Genomic DNA, 23541 nt, shown 5'->3' with positions numbered 1-23541 from the left:
CAGGCTACATCACAGTCCAGTTTAAATGTATTATGGTCATAGGAAATGAATGTTCAGGGGTTTGAATAACAACCAAGGAATGGTGATGAGGAAAGAGGAGATTTTTTTTTATACATTATCCACTACCACATCATGAATACAACAACCATATTCCAAAATAAAGACATTCAAAACATAAGCCCAAAATAGTTTCCAATCCCCATGTAAAAACAGAAATATTCACCAGGCAAAAATCGTACACCTTCAAAATGCTCTTGTTGACTCACAAGACCAGGAAACACTTCTTCTAAAGTCTAATCCAGAAGGAAGAAAAACAAAGAATCACTGCTTGATCTTTACATTTAGTATCTGCAACGAAGTGCTCAGCATACAATCTTAATGTAAAAAAATACAGTATATATAATTACAAGGATATGTTCATGGAAAGACATAACGGAAGCACAGTAGACAAGCTTGAGTTGGTCCTCCTCTCTGTTGTTACCACTGCCCAGCTTGAATAAAACAGTTCTAGCATATCAACATGATTCTAACTTTGCTAAAGATCTAAAACTGCTTGTAGTAAATCACTGGCAGATTACAATAAACAAATTCTAAATGAGCAATGGAATTGCAATTATGTTCTAGAATATTTCACCATGACAACTACTTCTGTATTATGAATGCAAGATTGAAATCCAAGCTGGAAAGCAGGCACAGAAAGGCATAGCAACAAACAGTCTACAATACAATCTCTAATGAATACAGTACATCTGGAAACACCCTGAAAACCATTAATCATACGCAAGCATATTCATGAGAACAAGGAATGATTCTCTTAAGTCCACCCCGTCATCCATTGAGGGGCAAAGTTGTTAAGGCAGTATCTAAATCAGTGTTTTCTAACCCTGGTCCACCAACAATACAGTTTAATTGTCAAGGGCTACAAACACACCTCGTTCAACTCATTGATGGGCTTGATGATTCGTTGAACCAAGTGTGCTTGTAAAGGGTTTCAATAGTGTTTACTGTTGGGGGTACTGGAGGACCAGGTTTGGAAAACACCGATCTAGAGCAGGAGTGTCAAACTCAAACCACTGAGGGTTTTAGTAGTGCTAGGGGAAACCCTCAGCAAGACCATAACACTTCCAAACGTGTGAGGCGTCAACTAGAACACACTGACAAGACAAGGTTATTATAAACAGCTGGAAAATGGCCACCACATGACAACTACGGTATAGCGCAGGACTCTCCAACCCTGTTCCTGTAGAGCTTCCCTCCTGCAGGTTTTTGCCTCAACCCCAGTTGTAACGAACCTGATTCAGCTGATCAACCAGCTAATTATTAGAATCAGGTGAGCTAGGTAAGGGTTGGAATGAACTTACAGGACTGTAGCTCTCCGGGAACAGGGTTGGAGAACACTGGTATAATGACCACTACAACCAACAATGAATGAACATTGAAAGATTTCACACCTCTCAGATCAAATACTATGTGCAACTTCTTAGATGTTCACCCAAAGTGCAAAAATAAGATGGTAAGACAAGCACAAAACCCTTGCTTATAAATAGAATCATAAATACTATACATGATTATGTTCATAGTAGGAAGACATTCTCCCCCTCACGTCATTCTTCTCTAGGATAACTAGCTAGTTTAGTTGTATAGCGCTTTTTTAAATGAGTTTAGTAAGGCTTATTACGTTCAATAGGACAACCAAAACATGTTGTTATCTTTCTGAACAATGTACCCCAGTCATTCTAGTGCCTGTGAAAATGCCAATCGTTTCTCTGTGGATTTCTTTAGTTTAAAATACATAATTGCATTTTAAAATTACAGTAAACAGAAAAGTTAAACCAAAGAAACCATTCATTAATGTATAACATGAATATTCTCTTGTTTTTAAGTTGCCTTCATGGAAAATGAAGAATTCTACTGCAATTCACTGAAGTTATGACATGTTTTCTGAGAACTCTAATAACCCATGTGTGCCTTAAGTTGGTTAAACCGTCACCACGGTTGGCCGACTACGCCAACCACCAACCCTCTCCATCAGCAGACAACAAAATAAATGAAACACCATGATCTGAGGAATGTGGAATAGGATGATGGCCTGGAAAGTGAAGGAGGCGAGAGAGTCTGATAGGAGACTACAGTTCAGCTCAACGGGTTTGCTGCCTGATAAACAGGAGTTCAGGGTTAGAATAGAAGCCCCAATAGAAACTATTTGGCTACCTCCCAAATTGCACCCCATTAAAGTGCACTATATAGGGAATAGGGTGCCATTTGGGATGCCTGCCCCCCCCCCAGGACGACAGCGTAGAGAGCAGTTATGTACAGAGTCCGAGCCTCGAGCAGCCGGGAGGAAGAAGAGGAAGAAGAGTTGAATGAAGAGGTATAGGAGTATGCTGAGCCAAGCTGCTTTCCACACACACACAGGTTCAGTCCATCTTCTCTTTCTGCACCAGTTTGGGGGCGTCCACAAAGTCACGGCCGTTGAAGACGATGACAGCAGCGGTGACAGCGGCAGCGGCGCCCCAGAACAACACATAGGCCAGGGTCTCAGTCCACGTGTCACCTGGGAAAGAGGGGGATATACAGAAAGAAACAGCGACGTTTGTGACCAGATATGAACACATTTGATGGATATAGACAGAACAAGCGAGCATGCCCTAGTGTCCTGAGGTTAGTAGAGCTAAAGTTAAAAGGCTAAAATTGACTTGTCAGATTAACAGTGGTTTTCTTACCAGCCATGAGGAGACAGATGATACACATGGAGAACGCGACCACCATGATGATGGGCAGCTGCAAGCAAAGATAGCATAATACATTACTCATGGGGGGGGGGGGGTGGAGCAGAACTCCATATTAGAATGGGAGGAGAGGACCAGAGATGTCATTCACTTTACAGGACTACAAAACATGACCGATCAGTCTGGGCATCTCCTGACTGCTATGAGGATACCGGTCTCCATCTCTCAGCCGTAATGGGGATGCAACTGACCGTGAGGAACTTCCAGTCCTTCTGGATACGGAGTGGGGTGGGGCCGTCCGTTTCATCAACAGCATAGTTTCCAAGGAACAAATCAATGGAATCCTGGAGACAAGAAACACACGTACCCTTTGAGCAGCAAAAGAGCTGACAACTAACAAAATCAATATTGGTCTATGGAAAGACCTCTCAACTATACAGTAGATATCTGATATAATAAATGTATTACTGACTACCTCACGTAGTAGTAGTTCACTAAATTAATTCATGTCATTTTTCTAGACCTTAAAACCCAGACGTACTTGTCTGAAACCGTCAGAGAAGTTATTCTTGTAGTAACGGATGGCAGAGTTCACGCCGTCCATCACCAGACCCATCTGGGTCCTCTTCCCTGTCCTGATGAAGGACAGGAAACAACAATAACAGACACCGTCAACACACATCAAACTCTCCACAACAAGGACGAGTGACCCACGTCACAAATAACCAGAAAGACAGAGATAGTCTGCCATTTTGTCAACATAGCAATACTAATTGAATGGCATCAATCTGGTGTCGGAGAAATAACAACCATCAACACACTACATCTCATGGCCAAAAGGCACATTATCTACTTGTACACACCAACCAGCTAGTACCTAGAAAGTCCACATAAATTAAAGCACAAGGGACCTCAATTTGAAGCTGCGCAACGAAACAGTTGACCCTCAACAGTTGCAAGCATAGTGTCTGAAGACATGTAGGTCAGCAGCACACGGACGTTCAATACCTTGTGAAGTCAGTCTTCAGGGCTCCCGTACCGGCGTACTGCTTGGCGCATGCGTTGGCATTGTCAGCCCAAGCTAGCGCAGAGAAACAAAAATAACACGGACAGACATTATTAGTGAGCAGAGAAATACCCAAAATGCGGGACAAGAGAATGATTTTGCGGGACAGTGTAGCCTGCACGAATACAGCACCCCCAACCCCCTGTAAATGACGTCATCATTTCTCAAAGTTTGTACCGACAGAAATCTATTAAATATCATTACAGAATTCACATCAAATGCATCCTCCATTTGCACCGTCTGCCTGTGCCCACACACTGTATCAAGAAAAGTGTACATTTAACAACCTTAAACACCAAGTTGGGTATAACTCGTAACGAGCTAATTGATTTTTTTATTTTACCTTTATTTTACCAGGCAAGTCAGTTAAGAACAAATTCTTATTTTCAATGACGGCCTTGGAACAGTGGGTTAACTGCCTGTTCAGGGGCAGAACGACAGATTTGTACCTTGTCAGCTCGGGGATTCGAACTTGCAACCTTTCGGTTACGCTCTAACCACTAGGCTACCCTGCCACCCCTGCAGCCTACTCTTTTTGCCTTGCGCAAAATGTGGTGATTCAGAAACGAGACCACGTGGAACTGGGAATATTTGGCCAAGGAAACATTTCTGTTTTTTCTCAGGGAATGGAAAACAATTAGGGAGGCTTTAAAAAAAACATCAGTGAAGTAGCAGAACATTTGTTGAATGAGAAACTAATGAACATGGAGAACATAAGTTTGAGGAAATTACCGGATATATGAAGCTCTAACTCAGAAGCACACTTTTTGTAGTTATGCTGGACATTATTGTTTGGTTGCAGGACAAATTGACAAAATGCAGGACTGTCTCACACAATTCGGGACATGTGGTCACCTGAGAATAGTGTGAGGGACCACACAGATCAACTTCATATTTTATTTATTTAACTCGGCAAGTCAGTTAAGAACAAATTCTTGTTTACAATGACGGCCTAGGAACAGTGGGTTAACGAACGACAGATTTTTACCTTTGTCAGCTCAGGGATTTGATCTTGCAACCTTTCAGTTACTAACCAACTCTCTAACCATTAGGCTGCCTGCCGCCTCATGACACTCAAAAGCTGCGTATACACACACACACACACACACACCCCAGGACTGACAGCCTCTCCTTAGCCCAGGGCTGATTTTAACTAAGGGTTAGGAGAAGTCCTGGGCAAAGAGAATGCAGTGTGAAAAGGCCTAAAGCAGCTGCCACTCATAGGCTGTAGAGGGACGGGGCCCACTTACCATTCTTGTAGATCTTCTCAAAATCGGCCTGTTCCTCAATCCGCTGGGCCACATGCAGGACACCCATCCTCTGTGGACGACAACCACCAAACAAGCATACATAAGTCCATTTAGAAGGTGATGGGTTTGGGAACAGGCCTCAGTCATTCAGCTTGTTCTCTAAAATAAACTGGCAATGATACTGTGGGAAACAGTCACTGGTTGTCTTTGTTCAACCCTTTGCCTCTCATCTCTAACTTTCTCATCTAACGGTCAGAAGGATCACGCCCCAGTGTGTGAAACAAAGGGTGTTTCAAGTAATAACAAGTGCAACCCTCCTAGCTCCTACCTGTAGCTGGGACTGTATGGAGTGGCAGGCCGGCTCGGGGGGACTTCCTACCTGTAGCTGGGACTGTATGGAAGGGCAGGCCGGCTCTGGGGGACTTCCTACCTGTAGCTAGGACTGTATGGAGCGGCAGGCCGGCTCTGGGGGACTTCCTACCTGTAGCTGGGACTGTATGGAAGGGCAGGCCGGCTCTGGGGGACTTCCTACCTGTAGCTGGGACTGTATGGAAGGGCAGGCCGGCTCTGGGGGACTTCCTACCTGTAGCTGGGACTGTATGGAGCGGCAGGCCGGCTCTGGGGGACGTCCTACCTGTAGCTGGGACTGTATGGAGCGGCAGGCCGGCTCGGGGGGACTTCCTACCTGTAGCTGGGACTGTATGGAGCGGCAGGCCGGCTCTGGGGGACTTCCTACCTGTAGCTGGGACTGTATGGAACGGCAGGCCGGCTCTGGGGGACTTCCTACCTGTAGCTGGGACTGTATGGAACGGCAGGCCGGCTCTGGGGGACTTCCTACCTGTAGCTGGGACTGTATGGAGCGGCAGGCCGGCTCGGGGGGACTTCCTACCTGTAGCTGGGACTGTATGGAGCGGCAGGCCGGCTCTGGGGGACTTCCTACCTGTAGCTGGGACTGTATGGAGCGGCAGGCCGGCTCGGGGGACTTCCTACCTGAAGCTGGGACTGTATGGAGCGGCAGGCCGGCTCTGGGGGACTTCCTACCTGAAGCTGGGACTGTATGGAGCGGCAGGCCGGCTCTGGGGGACTTCCTACCTGAAGCTGGGACTGTATGGAGCGGCAGGCCGGCTCTGGGGGACTTCCTACCTGAAGCTGGGACTGTATGGAGCGGCAGGCCGGCTCTGGGGGACTTCCTACCTGAAGCTGGGACTGTATGGAAGGGCGGGCCGGCTCGGGGGGACTTCCTACCTGAAGCTGGGACTGTATGGAGCGGCAGGCCGGCTCTGGGGGACTTCCTACCTGAAGCTGGGACTGTATGGAAGGGCGGGCCGGCTCGGGGGGACTTCCTACCTGAAGCTGGGACTGTATGGAACGGCGGGCCAGCTCTGGGGGACTTCCTACCTGTAGCTGGGACTGTATGGAAGGGCAGGCCGGCTCTGGGGGACTTCCTACCTGAAGCTGGGACTGTATGGAACGGCGGGCCAGCATGCTCTGGATGACGTTGGTACGGTCCAGACAGTCCATGCAGTTACTGCGGAACGTCCCCTTCTGCTGGGACAACACCTTCCCCTCCGTGTCGACCATGAAGTAGCTGCAGACAGACAACAGAGGAGTCAGGAGACAAGGCTAGGAGAATACAAATCCACGGAGCCAATAACAGCACTGTAAAGTTGGAACACCACCTACCGCTCCCTCTGCAGGGAGACAGAGGGGTCATCATCGGGAGACAAGGCTAGAGGAGTCCCAAATGGCACCCTATTCCCTATATAGTGCACCATTGACTTGAGCGCCAATGTAAGGGAATAGGCTGCCACTTGGGATGCAGCCTGGGGAAACTCATATGCCCAGAGGAATTTCAGAAGGAACTGACTAATGTAATCACTGGCATTGTTCCCTGAAGACAGACCAGAGATAAAAGGGCAGAGGAGAAGACAATTAGCCTCGTCTGTGTTCATATGCCAATCGTCTTGCTAAAGAACACTAACCCGAGTCTTGTATGTTTGTGGGTGTAGACTGGCAGCTTATTGTCAATATAGGAGAGTAATACCTGTATTCATCTTGTGTCTCGGCCACATTGTCCACCAGGATATTCAGACGATCCCATCTCATCCCACTGCACTCCTTGTGGAAGTCAAATGCTACGTACCTGCAGTCATAAGAAACAACGAGTGGATGTGTTAGATCCATCCATCAATGAATCCATTCACCTAAAAAAAACAATGTATAAAAATCATAGAAATGATAAGACGATGGGTGAGAGGGTGTTCAGGAGTGCGGCGTTTGGGTCTTACTTGATCATGCCGTTCTCCATGCCAGTCACCATCTTGGCAAAGGCTTGCTCCAGTGGCTTCTCTGAACCCTTCTGGTTGATCTGGAGGAAGGAGGAAAATAAACACCATCTTACTCTGAACAAAAATGGTTAAAAAAATAAATTAAAAATTAAAAAAGCAATATGTTAATCGTTTGTCTCATGTTTCATGAGCTGAAATATTAGATCCCAGAAATGTTCCATATGCACAAAAAGCTTCTCTCAAATGTTACCAAAATAGTTTATACATCCCTGTTAGTGAGCATTTCTCCTTTGCCAAGATTATCCATCCACCTGACAGGTGTGGCATATCAAGAAGCGGATTAAACAGCATGATCATTGCAGGTGCACCTTGTGCTGGGGACAATATAAGGCTACTAAAATGTGCAGTTGTGTCACACAACACAATGCCACAGATGTCTCAAGTTGAGGGAGTGTGCAATCGGCATGCTGACTGCAGGAATGTCCACCAGAGCTGTTGCCAAATTGAATGTTCATTTCTCTACCATATGCCGTCTCAATGTTGTTGTAGAGAATTTGGCATTATGTCCAACCAGCCTGACAACCGCCTGCCAGCTCAGGACCTCCACATCCAGATTCTTCACCTGAGGGATCGTCTGAGACGAGCCAACCAGGACAGCTGATGAAACTGGATTTGCACAACTAAAGTATTTCTGCTCAAACTGTCAGAAACCATCTCAGGGAAGCTCATCAACTTCACCGGGGTCTTGATCTGACTGGAGTTCAGTGTTGTAACCGACTTCAGCAGGCAAATGCTCATCTTTGATGTCCACTGGCACGCTGGAAAAGGGTGCTCTTCAAGGATGAATTCTGGTTTCAACTGTACCGGACAGATGGCAGACTGCATGTATGGCGTCGTGTGGACGAACGGTTTGCTGATGTCAACGTTGTGCCCCATGAACGTTGTGCCCCATGAACAGAGTGCCCCATGGTGGCAGTGGGGTTATTGTATGGGCAGGCATAAGTTAGACAACGAACACAATTGCATTTTATCGATGGCTATTTAAATGCACAGAGATACCATGACGAGAGCCTGAGGCCCATCGTCGTGATATTCATCTTCCGTCATCACCTCAGGTTTCAGCATGATGGTGCATGGCCCCATGTCTCAAGGATCTGTACACAATTCCTGGAAGCTGAAAATGTCCCAGTTCTTCCATGGCCTGTGTACTCACCAGACATCTCACCCATTGAGCATGTTTGGGATGCTCTGGATTGACAGCGTGTCCCAGTTCCCTTCAATATCCAGCAACTTCACGCCGCCATTGAAGAGTGGGACAACATTCCACAGGCAATAATCAACAGCCTGATCAACTCTATATGAAGGAGATGTGATGTGCTGCTTGAGGCAAATGGTGCTCACACCAGATACTGACTGGTTTCTGAACCACATCCCTACTTTTTTATTTATTTTTTAAATGTGTGATATCTGTGCATATCTGTATTCCTAGTCATGTGAAATCCATAGATTAGGGCCTAATGAAATTATTTCAATTGACCAATTTCCTTATATGAACTGTAATTCAGTAAAATCTTTGAAATTGTTGCATGTTGGGTTTATATTTTTGTTTAATGTATATCAATCTTTCTAATGCTTCTCTTTCACAATGCTTTGACAGGGATTTGTTTTAGCCATCATGAGGCTTAAAAAAAGAGAAAAAAAAGAGGGTCCTACCAGGTTCAGAATTGTTTGCTTTCCATAGATGAGGACCTGGGAGTCAAAATGCCTCTGGAAACCATCCATCTAGGAAGACCGTTGGGGGAGAAATAGTTAATTGAGGATTTGGTCGACAAGAGATCCACAGAGTGGGTTTACCTAACCTTTGACCCGTTATACTGACAAGACAAATAGTGCAATAGATAAGAGGGGAAAGCTGCCAGAAGATATGAAAGCCCTTACGTGATTGGTGTTCTTGCTGATCAGTGGTTTGGGCTTGTATTTCAGGTTGGGTCTCTGAGACCAGAAGAAGGGCATGGAGCCTCGTGTCTGTGGACGGAAAACATATTTAAAAAAATGTAAAATAACATTGTTAAAAAACAAAACAAAAAAACCCTCTTATTTCTCTGTATTGGTTCAGAGTAGGGTTGTGGAGGTCTTTCAATTTTGCCAGCCGGTTACTGTCATGCAAAAGACTGCTGGTCTCACGGTAATTAACATAAACACGTTGAGCATCTCCAGGCCTCCATGCATACAAGGCCTCCATGCATATAAGCTGAATGAATACAAGCAGCTGATGCACACCTTTGGAAAATATACATTTAAAAATTGATCTACTAGACTTTTTATTTTATTTAATATACACCATCAAAATAAATCCATTATTTACTTAAATCCGGTCTAAAGAGGCATTATATGAAAAATAAATATGTATTTACTTAAAACAGAACATGAATTGGTCTGCTGTATGTTATATGGCTGTGCTCCACACCATAGGCTGTAGGCTGGTTCATTTAGCAGACTAGATACTGTATGTTATATGGCTGTAGGCTGGTTCATTTAGCAGACTAGATGCTGTATGTTATATGGCTGTAGGATTGTTCATTTAGCAGACTAGATACTGTATGTTATATGGCTGTAGGCTGGTTCATTTAGCAGACTAGATGCTGTATGTTATATGGCTGTAGGATTGTTCATTTAGCAGACTAGATACTGTATGTTATATGGCTGTAGGCTGGTTCATTTAGCAGACTAGATGCTGTATGTTATATGGCTGTAGGATTGTTCATTTAGCAGACTAGATACTGTATGCTATATGGCTGTAGGCTGGTTCATTTAGCAGACTAGATGCTGTATGTTATCTGGCTATAGACCGTAGGCTTGTTCATTTAGCAGACTAGATGCTGTATGTTATCTGGCTATAGACTGTAGGCTGGTTCATTTAGCAGACTAGATACTGTATGTTTTATGGCTGTGCTCCACGCCATAGGCTATAGGCTTTTTCATTTAGTAGACTAGATATCCTTATAAGTCCAGCACCATTATTTTATAGCAAGAAGAATAGATTTGAACTTATCTGAATGAAATATAATGGCTATTTTTCCCCCCATTCCGGGACCAGTACACACATACACTCTAACCACTAAACTACCTGCCGTCCCTACACTCTAACCACTAGGCTACGATGAGCGTAAAAGTGATAATTTGAAACAGGTCCTGTAAATAATAACGTCTCACAAATCAAAACATATATATGGGCTGCATGATGCTACTATAGGCTGTTGATGATTTGAGAAAGTTACAAATATATATATATATATATATATATATATATATATCTTTTAAAGTTTGTGATTTGTTCTTTGCCTCAGGCTGCACAGATGATCATATTTTCACCCATCAGACTATTCTCAATTTAATCTAGTCTTTACTAATACATACAACTAGTTTTGATTTAGAATGGCCCGTTATTAAGTTGGCAGCAACGGACAGGAACAGGAACAAGAGATGAAATACATGTTCTGTATAGACTCCAATAGCCGAATTTTCCCGCGTATCTGTTTACCATGACGTCGGGGAGGCTACTTCGGTTTTATAGCGGAGCTGTACGGAATAGTAGCAGCTGAGAAATAAATATAAGAACATTTAGGTCACTCTGTGTGTAAACCACTGTTTGGGATGCATGCTCTCACTGCGTGACAGGTGATATTCTGCCCAAACTCTGTGTGCCATGATCTCTCCAACCATGTTCCTGCAGCTACCCAGTGCTTACATTTTGGGAAACCAAGTGAAATCTGTTCGGGAACATTGGTAGTAACATGTTGTTTTCACAAGAAAACATATTATTTCATTAAACTGTTGATAGCCCCACTGCATATTGCAGAAATTAATAAAGGAGAGAGGAGGAGATGGGAACACATGGTGAGATATTCTATATAGCGAAAAGGTAATGGGTCACCCAATTAATTATTCAAATGTTTAAAAAAAATCCCTATAAGTAGCCTTTTCAAAATAAAATACAAATTCACTATAATTGTAGGCCAACTGTAAGCCGCCCTGCACAACCAATGAACCAACAGCATCGCCTAGGGCTATACGTTCTCTCCCAGACTATTCCTAAACCGTCATCGACCACTACTACCTCTTCCCCTGCTACTGCCGGCGCTGCTACTTGCTAATGCCGGCACTGCCATCGCTGCGAGCACCACAACTACTCACCTGTACGAATGAAGCCCTTCCTCCATTGTACAGGACTATTTGCTCAGTCTCCACAAAATTAGCAGCGTGGCCCTCAGAATCGATACCTGAGGGAAAAAACAAAAATAAATGAGAGAATGATTATTACCTATTCAACATGCCAGTAGTGCTGCCCAGTGCCATGGTTCCATCCCAATTGGCACCCTATTCCCTATATAGTGCACTACTTTTGACCAGAGCCCTATGGAGAGAGCCCTAAGTAGTGCGCTACATATGGAACAGGGTGTCAACCGGGACGTGACCTGTGTCTTACCTCTGACGTAGTACCTGACCCCAGCCCTGAAGCAGCTCCTCCTGGAGATGAGGATCCATTCAAAGATCTTCCCGTTGACACGACACGGCTTCATCACGATGACTGGATCAGGGTCAAGGACCTCACAGAATACACTGCTACAGCATCAGGCCAAATTGTACCAAGATCACGTCCAAAATGGCACCCTATTCCCTATATAGTGCACCACTACTGATCAGGGAAAAATAAGTGCCCTATATAGGGAATAGGGTGCCATTTGGGACTTATCCCAAGCGGTGGATGCCATTGTACTGGGTACGCTAAGCGGTGGATGCCATTGTACTGGGTACGCTAAGCGGTGGATGCCATTGTACTGGGTACGCTAAGCGGTGGATGCCATTGTACTGGGTACGCTAAGCGGTGGATGCCATTGTACTGGGTACGCTAAGCGGTGGATGCCATTGTACTGGGTACGCTAAGCGGTGGATGCCATTGTACTGGGTACGCTAAGCGGTGGATGCCATTGTACTGGGTACGCTAAGCGGAGGATGCCATTGAACTTGGTACGCTAAGCGGAGGATGCCATTGTACTTGGTACGCTAAGCGGAGGATGCCATTGTACTTGGTACGCTAAGCGGACGATGCCATTGTACTTGGTACGCTAAGCGGACGATGCCATTGTACTTGGTACGCTAAGCGGACGATGCCATTGTACTTGGTACGCTAAGCGGACGATGCCATTGTACTTGGTACGCTAAGCGGACGATGCCATTGTACTTGGTACGCTAAGCGGACGATGCCATTGTACTTGGTACGCTAAGTGGAGGATGCTATTATTTGTGACCTTGCAATGGATTTCTAAAGTTCACTGATGGGAATGATTTAAGTTCCACCGAGTTGAAATTGGTTCTTGAAAACACTCAGAGACCCATTCAAAGTTATGTTCTGATGTGGTTCCACTGATTATTACTACAAGAAAGATCAGTGGGAGCAAAGCAAGACCGTGAAAAGGATACAGCCATGGACAACAGGGATCGCAAACTTGTGGAGCTGAAAAGGGGAACAAAGATCATATTGTTTTTAAACTTTGTCACGAGATACATTAGAACGAAGAATAAAAGACTGGTCATATGTAGTGCGTTATTGTTAAAACAGACCATTTCAGAGGGGTAAGGTTGATGTTATCTTGTCCATAATTCTAATACTATTACCTCTGGTACATCAGAATAAGAAAACAACCGAATGAAGACATGTGTAATGTATTATAATGCAAACAGGTGGAGGTGTTGTGATGTCCTCTTCATATATCACTCACCTCCGGCTGGGTAAGGAACTCTCTCAGGAGGCTTCCATTCCACACAAACCTCTGATCTGCCTAGAAACAGGAGAACCAACCAGTCAGTCAGAGTCAATCAATTCCTTAAATCTGTCCAATCTGCAGTAAATTATTTCCACTCAATGAGTTTTAGCAGACAATGGCCAGGTTTCCATTGACAGAGTTCCATTTATTAATATTATTATTATTTTTTTAATCACTGCAACACGTAATGGAAAAGGCAGATATAGGAAACCTTTTCTAAAGATCGTACAACATCTGTTTGACGGGTGGATTTTTACATTTTGTCGAGCTTTCCTTACGACGACAAATGATGGAAACTGCCCCCCCCCCAAAAAAAAAATTATGATTGCCAAATACTTTTGAAGGTATGTGATTTCTCCGTAACTACAAAACTCCACATCTAATTCTAAATGCTTACTGCTCGCTAAAATAATTTCTATAATAATATTCTATAATAATTTCAACTATATAAAAACTTTTTTTTTTTTTTAATTGACCTTCAATTATGCCTGAATTGCTTCGCTTTTCTAATTGGCTGACAAGTTTCACCATCCAATTATTAAAGTTTGCCGTGGCGATACGCTGGCACAAGAGAATTGTTAGAATATGGCAAATATTAGTTAATTATTGCATTCTATACATGCTGGCTTTCGCAGGCCATTACCCTGAGACATGAAACATGTGGGAAGGGCATACAGGCTTTCTCCAATGTATTAGTGCACAATTCTCCTAAAAGCTTCAACCACTACTTTGAATAGATGAGGGCAAGGTGAAGCTACCACCCTATTGCTTATAACTAACCAATTCTTTCAAATCTAGATGAAGTGCTTATTTTAGGAGCATAAGAGTTATTTTGGGGAGGGGGGGGGGGCACAGCCAGAGTTCTCCTACTGCGTACAAAGCTAGTCAACCACGAAGGCTGAGGTCAGAGTGTATTATCAAAAGATGTTCGTCTAAAATAGATATTTCACAGGATGTGGTCTGTCATCCATCTGTGGTATTGTCCCATTAGATGATATCCATGGCTCATCCATATTGGAGGAATGTCACTGCCAGATTAACAGGGGCGGCAGGGTAGCCTAGTGGTTAGAGCGGTGGACTAGAAGGTTGCAAGTTCAAACCCCCAAGCTGACAAGGTACAAATCTGTCGTTCTGCCCCTGAACAGGCAGTTAACCCACTGTTCCTAGGCCGCCATTGAAAATAAGAATTTGTTCTTAACTGACTTGCCTGGTTAAATAAAGGTAAAATAAACTGTGGTGTCCTGCCAAGCATGTAAACCACACTAGTCACCTTGCCCTCATGTGTACACACAGATTGACTTTTTCACCCCCTCAGTCTCAGCTGAGGCATTACTCTCATGTGCAGAATGTGTACAGAATTTTCCCTTTCTTCTCCAATGAAACAGTGTTCAACTGGTTTGATGGCGAGTAGACCGTCAAGTTTAGACATGGAACAGGGGTCACTATCTATCCCCCTCCGCCCCCATACCGTTCCCCCTCCGCCCCCATACCGTTCCCCCTCCGCCCCATACCGTTCCCCCTCCGCCCCCCATACCGCCCCCATACCGTTCCCCCTCCGCCCCCATACCGTTCCCCCTCCGCCCCCATACCGTTCCCCCTCCGCCCCCATACCGCTCCCCCTCCGCCCCCATACCGCTCCCCCTCCGCCCCCATACCGCTCCCCCTCCGCCCCATACCGCTCCCCCTCCGCCCCCATACCGCTCCCCCTCCGCCCCCATACCGCTCCCCCTCCGCCCCCATACCGTTCCCCCTCCGCCCCCATACCGTTCCCCCTCCGCCCCCATACCGTTCCCCCTCCGCCCCCCATACCGTTCCCCCTCCGCCCCCCATACCGTTCCCCCTCCGCCCCCCATACCGTTCCCCCTCCGCCCCCATACCGTTCCCCCTCCGCCCCCATACCGCTCCCCCCTCCGCCCCCATACGGTCACCCTATGGACCATGTTTCAAAGTAAGGCACTATATATAGTGAAGACTGCAGCCTCTAGCTGTGTTCTGTTAATTTGTCCTGTGATTTATAGAACATTTTTTTGCAAATAAAATAGATGAGACAATTTCCTGCTAGGATGCATTTCCATTTAACCATCATGTGTCGAGTAAAAACAGCTGGACTCAATGTCACACACCTTAAAAAAAAAAAAAAAATTGTGTCTGCCCTCTGATAGAGGTAAATAGTTTGCCATATTGCTAATATCCAATCTTTCCAGGTCTACAAAAGAGCCTAGAAGGTTACGTAAGGTCTCCCCTCCTTTCCTACCCTCTCCAGCAGGCTCATCTCCTGGAAGTCGTGGCTGACGTCAGCCAGTCTCTGGAGGGTGTGGGTCAGGTCATAGTCAGTGCAGAAGTAGAATCCATCTGTAGTCAGCACGTTGTTAATCATGGACAGGAATGTCTTGTTGTCTTGTGTCTGGAGAGAGAGAGAGGGGGAGAGAGAGGGGAGAAAATAGATTAGCTGGCTGGGCACAACTCATGACAGTGCAGTTTGTAGGAGTTGTATGTGTGAACTGTGAGAAGAGAGGCTGTTAAGCCAGGGATGTTTTCATATATGAAATTAAACAGCATGCTTTAGAAACATGGAAATAAAATCTTACTTGGTGACCAATAAACAAATTAAATACATTTGAATCAGATTGACAGTATTAGCAGCATCACAGCCTCAATTGACTCCAGTGGGCTAATAAAAAAAAAAAAAGTATATATATATATATATTTTTTATTTAAGGTGGCCTTTATTGCATGGATGATGACATCATTGACATATTACAATAGCCCTCCGTTGATAGATTTCCATCTAAACCTTGTCCACCTCACCTCCCTCACAGGGCTTTACTGCACGTGGGAGGTTAGGATGCATAACCGCTAATGATCTCTGCATCCCAAATGACAGCAGCCTATTCCCTATATGGTGCAGGTGTCATACTACTACAGCTACCAGCAACCCCAGGCATTAAGGCCCCTCCCTCCACATGTCTAATAGGATCTGTATTCTGAATGCTAAGCCAGTTAGCCCAGAGAGAGAGAAGACGGACATGAATGACTCTACGACTATGCCCACAAGGATTTCTCCCCAAGTGTCTTTACGCGATCCCATCTGCTTGTGTCCTTCTTAACAGTATTGGAGAAGAGGTCCAAGGTTCCTCCTCAGGTCTTCTCCAATGTGTTCTGAAGAGGCGGCAAGGAGAGAGGATGCAAGGAAATACAAAATGAGAATCGTCCTATTCCTCCTCACCCACTACAAGGCTGCAGCTGCTTCCCTGCATTATGTGTCAGCACTTTATATCCTGTTTTTGCGAGTTTGTGCAGTCTGTCTCCTCTCCCCGGTCAAATGTAGGGCTCTGCATAGGGAATAGGGTGGCATTTGGAATCATACATGTTTCTTAACATCTCCAGCCCCAGTTTCCACTACGGCACTCATGGAAATATGAAAAGTATTAAAACAATGAAGCATTTAGGTCTAAACTTAACTTTCACTTACCATTCTAATAAGATATAAGTCTTTCTTTACATGTCAAGTAAACAGTGTGACAACCATGTACAGTAGTATGTGGACACAACCATGTACAGTAGTATGTGGACACAACCATGTACAGTAGTATGTGGACAACCATGTACAGTAGTATGTGGACAACCATGTACAGTAGTATGTGGACAACCATGTACAGTAGTATGTGGACAACCATGTACAGTAGTATGTGGACACACCCGTTGCTGACAGGTGTATAAAAATAGAACAAAACAAACATTGGCAGTAGACTGGGCCGGTATTGAAGAGCTCAGTGAATTTCAAAGTGACACAGTCATAGGATGCCACCTTTCCAACAAGTCAGTTAGTCAAATTTCTGCCCTGCTAGAGCTGCCCCGGTCAACTGTAAGTGCTGTTATTGTGAAGTGGAAACGTCTAGGAGCAACAACGGCTCAGCCACAAAGTGGTAGGCCACACAAGCTCACAGAACGGGACCGCCGAGTGCTGAAGCGCGCAAGAAACGTATATCCTCTGTCGCGACACTCACGACCGAGTTCCAAACTGCCCCTGGAAGCAACATCAGCACAATAACTGTTCTTCTGGAGCTTCATTAAAATTGTTTTCCAAGGCTGAGTAGCCGGATACAAGCCTAAAATCACCATGCGCAATGCCAATGCACAGTGCCAACTGTAAAGTTTGGTGGATGAGGAATAATGGTTCGGGCCCCTTAGTTCCAGTGAAGGGAAATATACAGCATACAAGGACATTCTAGATGATTCTGGACTTTCAACTTTGTGGCAACAGTTTGTGGAAGGCCCATTCCTGTTTCAGCATGACAATGCCCCCGTGCACAAAGCGAGGTCCATACAGAAATGGCTACAGAGCGGTATGGAAGAACTTGACTGGCATGCACAGAGCCCTGACCTCAACCCCATCGAAAATCTTTGGTATGAATTGGAACGTCAACTGCTAGCCAGGCCTAATCGCTCAACATCAGAGTCTGACCTCACTAATGCTCTAGTGGCTGATTGGAAGCAAGTCCCTGCATCAATGTTCCAACATCTAGTGGAACGCCTTCCCAGAAGAGTGGAGGCTGTTGTAGCAGCAAAGTGGGGGGAGGGGGGGGGGACCAACACAATATTAATGTCCATGATTTTGGAATGAGATGTTCAACGAGGTGTCCACATACATGTAGTGCATGTCAAATCTGTGTAGTTTACGTGTAACAACAAAAGAAAAAAAGTGTAAAAAAAAGAAAAGCATATTTCTGTCCTCTGAAGAGTTGTGGTGTATGGGCCAAAAACAAAATGTATATATAAATTCCTCAGGGCTGTGTATATATATATATATATTTTTTTTTAAACAGTGACACAACTTCCATTTTCCATAATAAAGGCAATACAGTGTAAACTTAGTCAGCCGTGCCGTTAGCCAGCGTTGTTCTGACTGTGCTGTGGTGCGTCTATAAACTCCCCGGTGGCAAGTTACAGTGACTTAGGTTATGTCCCAAACGGCACCCTAGTCCCTTTGATGGGACTCTAGTGCACTACAAAGGTAGTATAGGGAAAAGGATACCATTTGGGATGTAACCTTACAGTCTCAAGCCAAGGCTGCTCTTTCAATTAGCACTACAGGAATAGCCAGCCTGGATGAATAATGTACATGGCCTGCGTCACTGAAATGACATACTAACTTTGTCATTGTGTGATTCCAACAGTAGGGAATAAAGGCAAAGGAGCTTGTTGTTGAAACAGGAGGTCCCCTCTAGTTCAAAAGCTACTGTCTGTTAGCCGTCCTAACGCTACTGTAGCTAGGTCCCCTCTAGTTCAAAAGCTACTTTCTGTTAGCCGTCCTAACGCTACTGTAGCTAGGTCCCCTCTAGTTCAAAAGCTACTGTCTGTTAGCCGTCCTAACGCTACTGTAGCTAGGTCCCCTCTAGTTCAAAAGCTACTGTCTGTTAGCCGTCCTAACGCTACTGTAGCTAGGTCCCCTCTAGTTCAAAAGCTACTGTCTGTTAGCCGTCCTAACGCTACTGTAGCTAGGTCCCCTCTAGTTCAAAGACACGGTGTGTGTGTGTGTATATATATATATATATATATATATATATATATATATATATATATATATATGCCATTTCCTCAGGGCTGTGGACTGTTTCCATGAGAGTGTGCTTTCCCTACTGCTTGGCAAACACTAGCATAAATTCTAACCAAATTCTCCCTGTGTACTGATGGAGTGATAACATGCACCAACTATCAATGAATACACATACAGTATCTAGAAAGAGGCTGAAACAGAATCAGCTGACAGTGCTGCATATTGGAATTGGTAACAACCCTTGCTAGTCACATATACGTTATTTACCACCAGAGACTGGGGTTCAATAAACACGACCACCCTTCCTGTTCTCTCACTTGCCTGTCTCCACCTCTGTTTCTAAATCGAGTCTAAAATTAATCAAATTTAAATAACATCCCCAAAAATGTGCCAGAGCGTGTTTGTCACCTGGTTCTCAGTGAGGTGAAGCACAGTCTTTTTGTAGGAAATTACATCGAAATCCACTGCCTTCCACACAGCGTGACCCAAGAGGCTGCCCACATTCCTCTTCTTGGTGATGACAATCAGGTACATTCCTGTGAGAAAGGAAATCCATGGGTTAACATGGCAGCCTGGTCAGCCCCATATCTAAACAGTAGCATGTTACAGGGGTACATCTTGTGGGACAAGATGGAAGTTACGTACAAATGATCTCGCCGTTCTTCCAAAGTGTGCATTTGGTTCACTTCCAACTCATTTGAAAGTAAATTACTGCTCTCAGGAATATGGTGGAAACACCCGCTAGTGGCTAGGCCACGCCTCCACCAATCCAATGTTTTTAGATTTGTGGCAAGTAGTGAACGAGTATACACTTCAGAATGAAGGAGATATTGTTGGGGCGCACCAAGTGGTAGAACCTACATCTTGTGTGACAACAGGACCAGCCCATATACAGGACCAGCCCAGTGTTGTCAGGCTGTGGACCTACCTGCCACCAGGCGGATAGTTCCCATGATGCCACAGATGGGCCTGGTGTTGGCTGATGGCGGAACATCCTTTTTCCCTAAAGAAACAAGACTAAAAATCAGTTTCACACCTTTAATCATTTAGTTTTCGAGATGGTAAAACCTTTCAGGATAAAACAACTTAAACCAGATATACCGTAACATACGTAGAAAAGATAATGGAGCTGTACATCTTGAAATATAATCTTTGAGAACTAACAAATCCCCCAAAAAAAAAAAAAAAAGACAGACCGGGAGAATCAACATTTCCCAAAAAGGTAATGGAATTGATTTTGAAATAAATGTTTGAGTCACTCAGATAGCATAAGAACACAACGTAAGGCACGGACACACGCGTAGAACTGCAGAAAACTAGCTTTAAAAACAGCTAAATGTCTCTGTGGCCCTGAGGACGGTGTATAAAACGTTGGTCAGAAACAGCACCATTGGCCACTATTCATAACTGCCTCACTTCAGGAACGCCACTGGATACCAAGAAAAACCCTCTGGGCCAATGAGGCAAGGCACTCGTACAGAGCCATTAAAGGGTCAAGGCACTCGTACAGAGCCATTAAAGGGTCAAGGCACTCGTACAGAGCCATTAAAGGGTCAAGGCACTCGTACAGAGCCATTAAAGGGTCAAGGCACTCGTACAGAGCCATTAAAGGGTCAAGGCACTCGTACAGAGCCATTAAAGGGTCAAGGCACTCGTACAGAGCCATTAAAGGGTCAAGGCACTCGTACAGAGCCATTAAAGGGTCAAGGCACTCGTACAGAGCCATTAAAGGGTCAAGGCACTCGTACAGAGCCATTAAAGGGTCAAGGCACTCGTACAGAGCCATTAAAGGGTCAAGGCACTCGTACAGAGCCATTAAAGGGTCAAGGCACTCGTACAGAGCCATTAAAGGGTCAAGGCACTCGTACAGAGCCATTAAAGGGTCAAGGCACTCGTACAGAGCCATTAAAGGGTCAAGGCACTCGTACAGAGCCATTAAAGGGTCAAGGCACTCGTACAGAGCCATTAAAGGGTCAAGGCACTCGTACAGAGCCATTAAAGGGTCAAGGCACTCGTACAGAGCCATTAAAGGGTCAAGGCACTCGTACAGAGCCATTAAAGGGTCAAGGCACTCGTACAGAGCCATTAAAGGGTCAAGGCACTCGTACAGAGCCATTAAAGGGTCAAGGCACTCGTACAGAGCCATTAAAGGGTCAAGGCATGGTTAGAACCATGAGCAGGGGTCCACTATTTACATAGCAACTCAGAGCATCTTCATGTCCATATCAACTGACAGGAATTCTAATGGTATTGACCCCGAACTCTGTTGACTCACGCCAATCAATGGCAACATAGTTCTGTTTTGTGTTGACAATCTTCCCATTGAAGCCACCAGCGTTACCACTAGAATCCAAATGGAAGCCGAAACTGGTAGGAACCAAACTGATTTCATCCAATAAGAAAAGCTTAATTTTGTTTTCTGTTGCAAAGTGCTTTGCTACAGTGTGCACTATGTCTTACCAGTCAGGGTCATCTCATTGGACACCCTGTCGATGGCCAGAACTGCATCCACCCCGTCATCACAGGCCTCAATGTAGAACTTCTCTGGGCTGGTGTGCCTGTGGGAAGGGAGGGGGGATAATGAGGTTCAAGTATGTTGTGGACTAGGGTGAAGTACCTAGGGAATACTTCACCCCGGAGAAGGTTTACAGAGAACATCCAGTGACATGTTGGGTCAAGAGAGCATGGCATGTAATGATGTGAGCTTAACATCACAACAGATCTGCACCGTCAGATCATTTTTAACAGGTTCGCTCAAGAGGACTGAGCATTGCAACTGTCTGTCTGCATTAAGGCAACTCTCTTCTACACCACTGCCTGTCAGTGAGTATTGTAGTGCATGAATCTCTTCAATGATTAGGCTTAAAATGGTGCATTCGGCAAGAGACTGAAAGAAAGATTGCGACACTTGTCTTAGCCGAGGCCTTGTATGACACACAGCCACGTAAGCTTAGCCTACAACAGCTCTTCCACGCCTGTGCAAACAAAGAACATTTTTGGCCTAAAAGGAACGGCAAAGAACAATGTACCGTGTAACAAAGAGGGTCTCTCTCTCACTCACTCACTCACTCACTCACTCACTCACTCACTCAACGGGCTGAACAACTTAACCTGCAAGCAGGCTTTAAAATCAAGCACCAGAAAAATATGTGACCTCATTTCTGGGCGACAATAAAGTCTGTAGAATGGAGTGCCATCATGCACTACCCTGAGCTATAAGCGAGGACTGAGGAGAAGTGGCTGCCAGACAAAAGCCTTATTGTTAGGGGTTTTTCAGCACATTCTCATGCCACAGGAAAGCCTGGGACAACCAGATATACTGCTGACATAACAACCACTCCATATTTCAATTAGCTGCTCGCATGATTTAACACGAAGTTGTGACTGAATTTAAAAACCAAAAGTAGGTTAGAACCAGTTCATGGCCATTTAATGGGCAGATATCTATTCTCAACGAGCTAACGGTGCCAACTCTGATACAGCATCAATACTTCATGAGCACCATTGTTGTGGTAATACATCTACTACTGACTTGGCCCATTTACTTGTCGTTTTGAGCCACTCAGTAGTCAGCTATTCAGATCCCCACCCCAATGTTGCCCAATATCTCCTGCAAACTGTCACACCCACTACAAAGACGGCACATTTAAAAAAAATATATGCAAAACTTGGACTGATATACGATTGGTCTGATTGCCCACCCTGTAGGCTACTCTATGTATTGTATATCATATAGCTGAAAGGCCAGATCTCTGGTCAGTGTTATCCATATAACTTGTCTACTAGTAAACAATAAGACAATTATGTTATTATTATTTATATAACTACACAAGCTAATAAGCTGACCTGAAATGACAGGCAACTGCTTATACAACACTAATGACATTTCGTCGTTTCCATTAATCTAGACAAATAGATAGTTAGCTTGTTAACTAGGTATTTAAGCGAGTTCGAGAGACTGGATGAGCTAGCATACAGCTTAGCTAGCATACAGCAGGCAATCAGGCTAACTAGCTGATGTCAACCCGAATTTTGAAATTCATGACAAGATATTGACACACGTCCACTGTACGTCTCTTTGAGTGAAACCGTGAACCTGATATTGAGTATACTTGATCGGTGTCGTTTAACTACATTTAAAAGTCAAGCAAAATACTTACAAATTGAACCTCTCATAGGCAGTCGGCATCTTCACTTATTGTATCAATCTGACCTTAATAATCTTCTTCGGTGGTGGTGTTTTACGGCGGACAACACCGGAAATGGTGTATTGCCGCCCACTACTGGTTGCGGGAAATGATTAAAAAACATAATAAAAATTTAAAAAACTCAGTGCACTGAGGTATTAGAGAGGAAGAGGAAGAGAGAAGCCCAACTCCGAGGAAAATCAGTCTTCCTCCAGCGGGTGGCGGTTTTTCGTTGTTAAGCCCTCCAAGTATGTCGGTCAATGAGTGTCGAATTTGGTAAACAAAAAAAATGGCAAATTTGCTACTTGAGGTTTATTTGATCGAATATAAGTTTCGTAAGGCTTAAGTTGGTACGAGTGTACTGATGTAAGTAGGACACGTGACATCCCGGCAAATTTGAGAAAAAAACAGTCCATATCAGAGTTGTCTCGAGATATTTATGCATATTCATGACATGAGGCTAGTTGAATACAGGCGATTGACGTCAATAACCCTCATCGAATATCCAGAAAAGGATTACATTAATGCAGTGGCGACCTGTCATTCGGGGCAGGGCCTCTTTTGAGTCCCACATTTTTTTCAAAAAATAAAATGGAGGCTTTCCTGTTTTGCATGTCATTTTGGCATTAATAGGTGTCA

At 44.7% G+C, this 23541-nt stretch overlaps 1 protein-coding gene across 1 annotated transcript; it reads right to left on the bottom strand.

The window, feature by feature from the left end:
• Positions 1-86: 86 nt before the first annotated feature.
• Positions 87-22981, bottom strand: LOC135549525 (phosphatidylinositol-3-phosphatase SAC1-A-like). The gene is made up of 20 exons (XM_064979537.1): positions 22876-22981; positions 21176-21273; positions 19644-19718; positions 19124-19251; positions 15413-15562; positions 13114-13173; positions 12815-12848; positions 11820-11921; positions 11528-11613; positions 9272-9358; positions 9047-9115; positions 7334-7413; positions 7090-7188; positions 6495-6633; positions 5046-5115; positions 3738-3810; positions 3271-3364; positions 2981-3073; positions 2724-2781; positions 87-2554 (listed from the first exon to the last, which is right to left on the bottom strand). The coding sequence occupies exons 1-20, from the start codon at positions 22902-22904 to the stop codon at positions 2418-2420; spliced, it is 1761 nt and encodes a 586-aa protein (XP_064835609.1). The 5' UTR covers positions 22905-22981; the 3' UTR covers positions 87-2417.
• Positions 22982-23541: the final 560 nt, after the last annotated feature.

This window comes from Oncorhynchus masou, chromosome 12, assembly GCF_036934945.1.
Source record: "Oncorhynchus masou masou isolate Uvic2021 chromosome 12, UVic_Omas_1.1, whole genome shotgun sequence".
Classification (NCBI taxonomy): domain Eukaryota; kingdom Metazoa; phylum Chordata; class Actinopteri; order Salmoniformes; family Salmonidae; genus Oncorhynchus; species Oncorhynchus masou.
The sequence above is the reverse complement of the archived record's forward strand: the minus strand, read 5'-3'. Positions and strand labels throughout refer to the sequence as shown.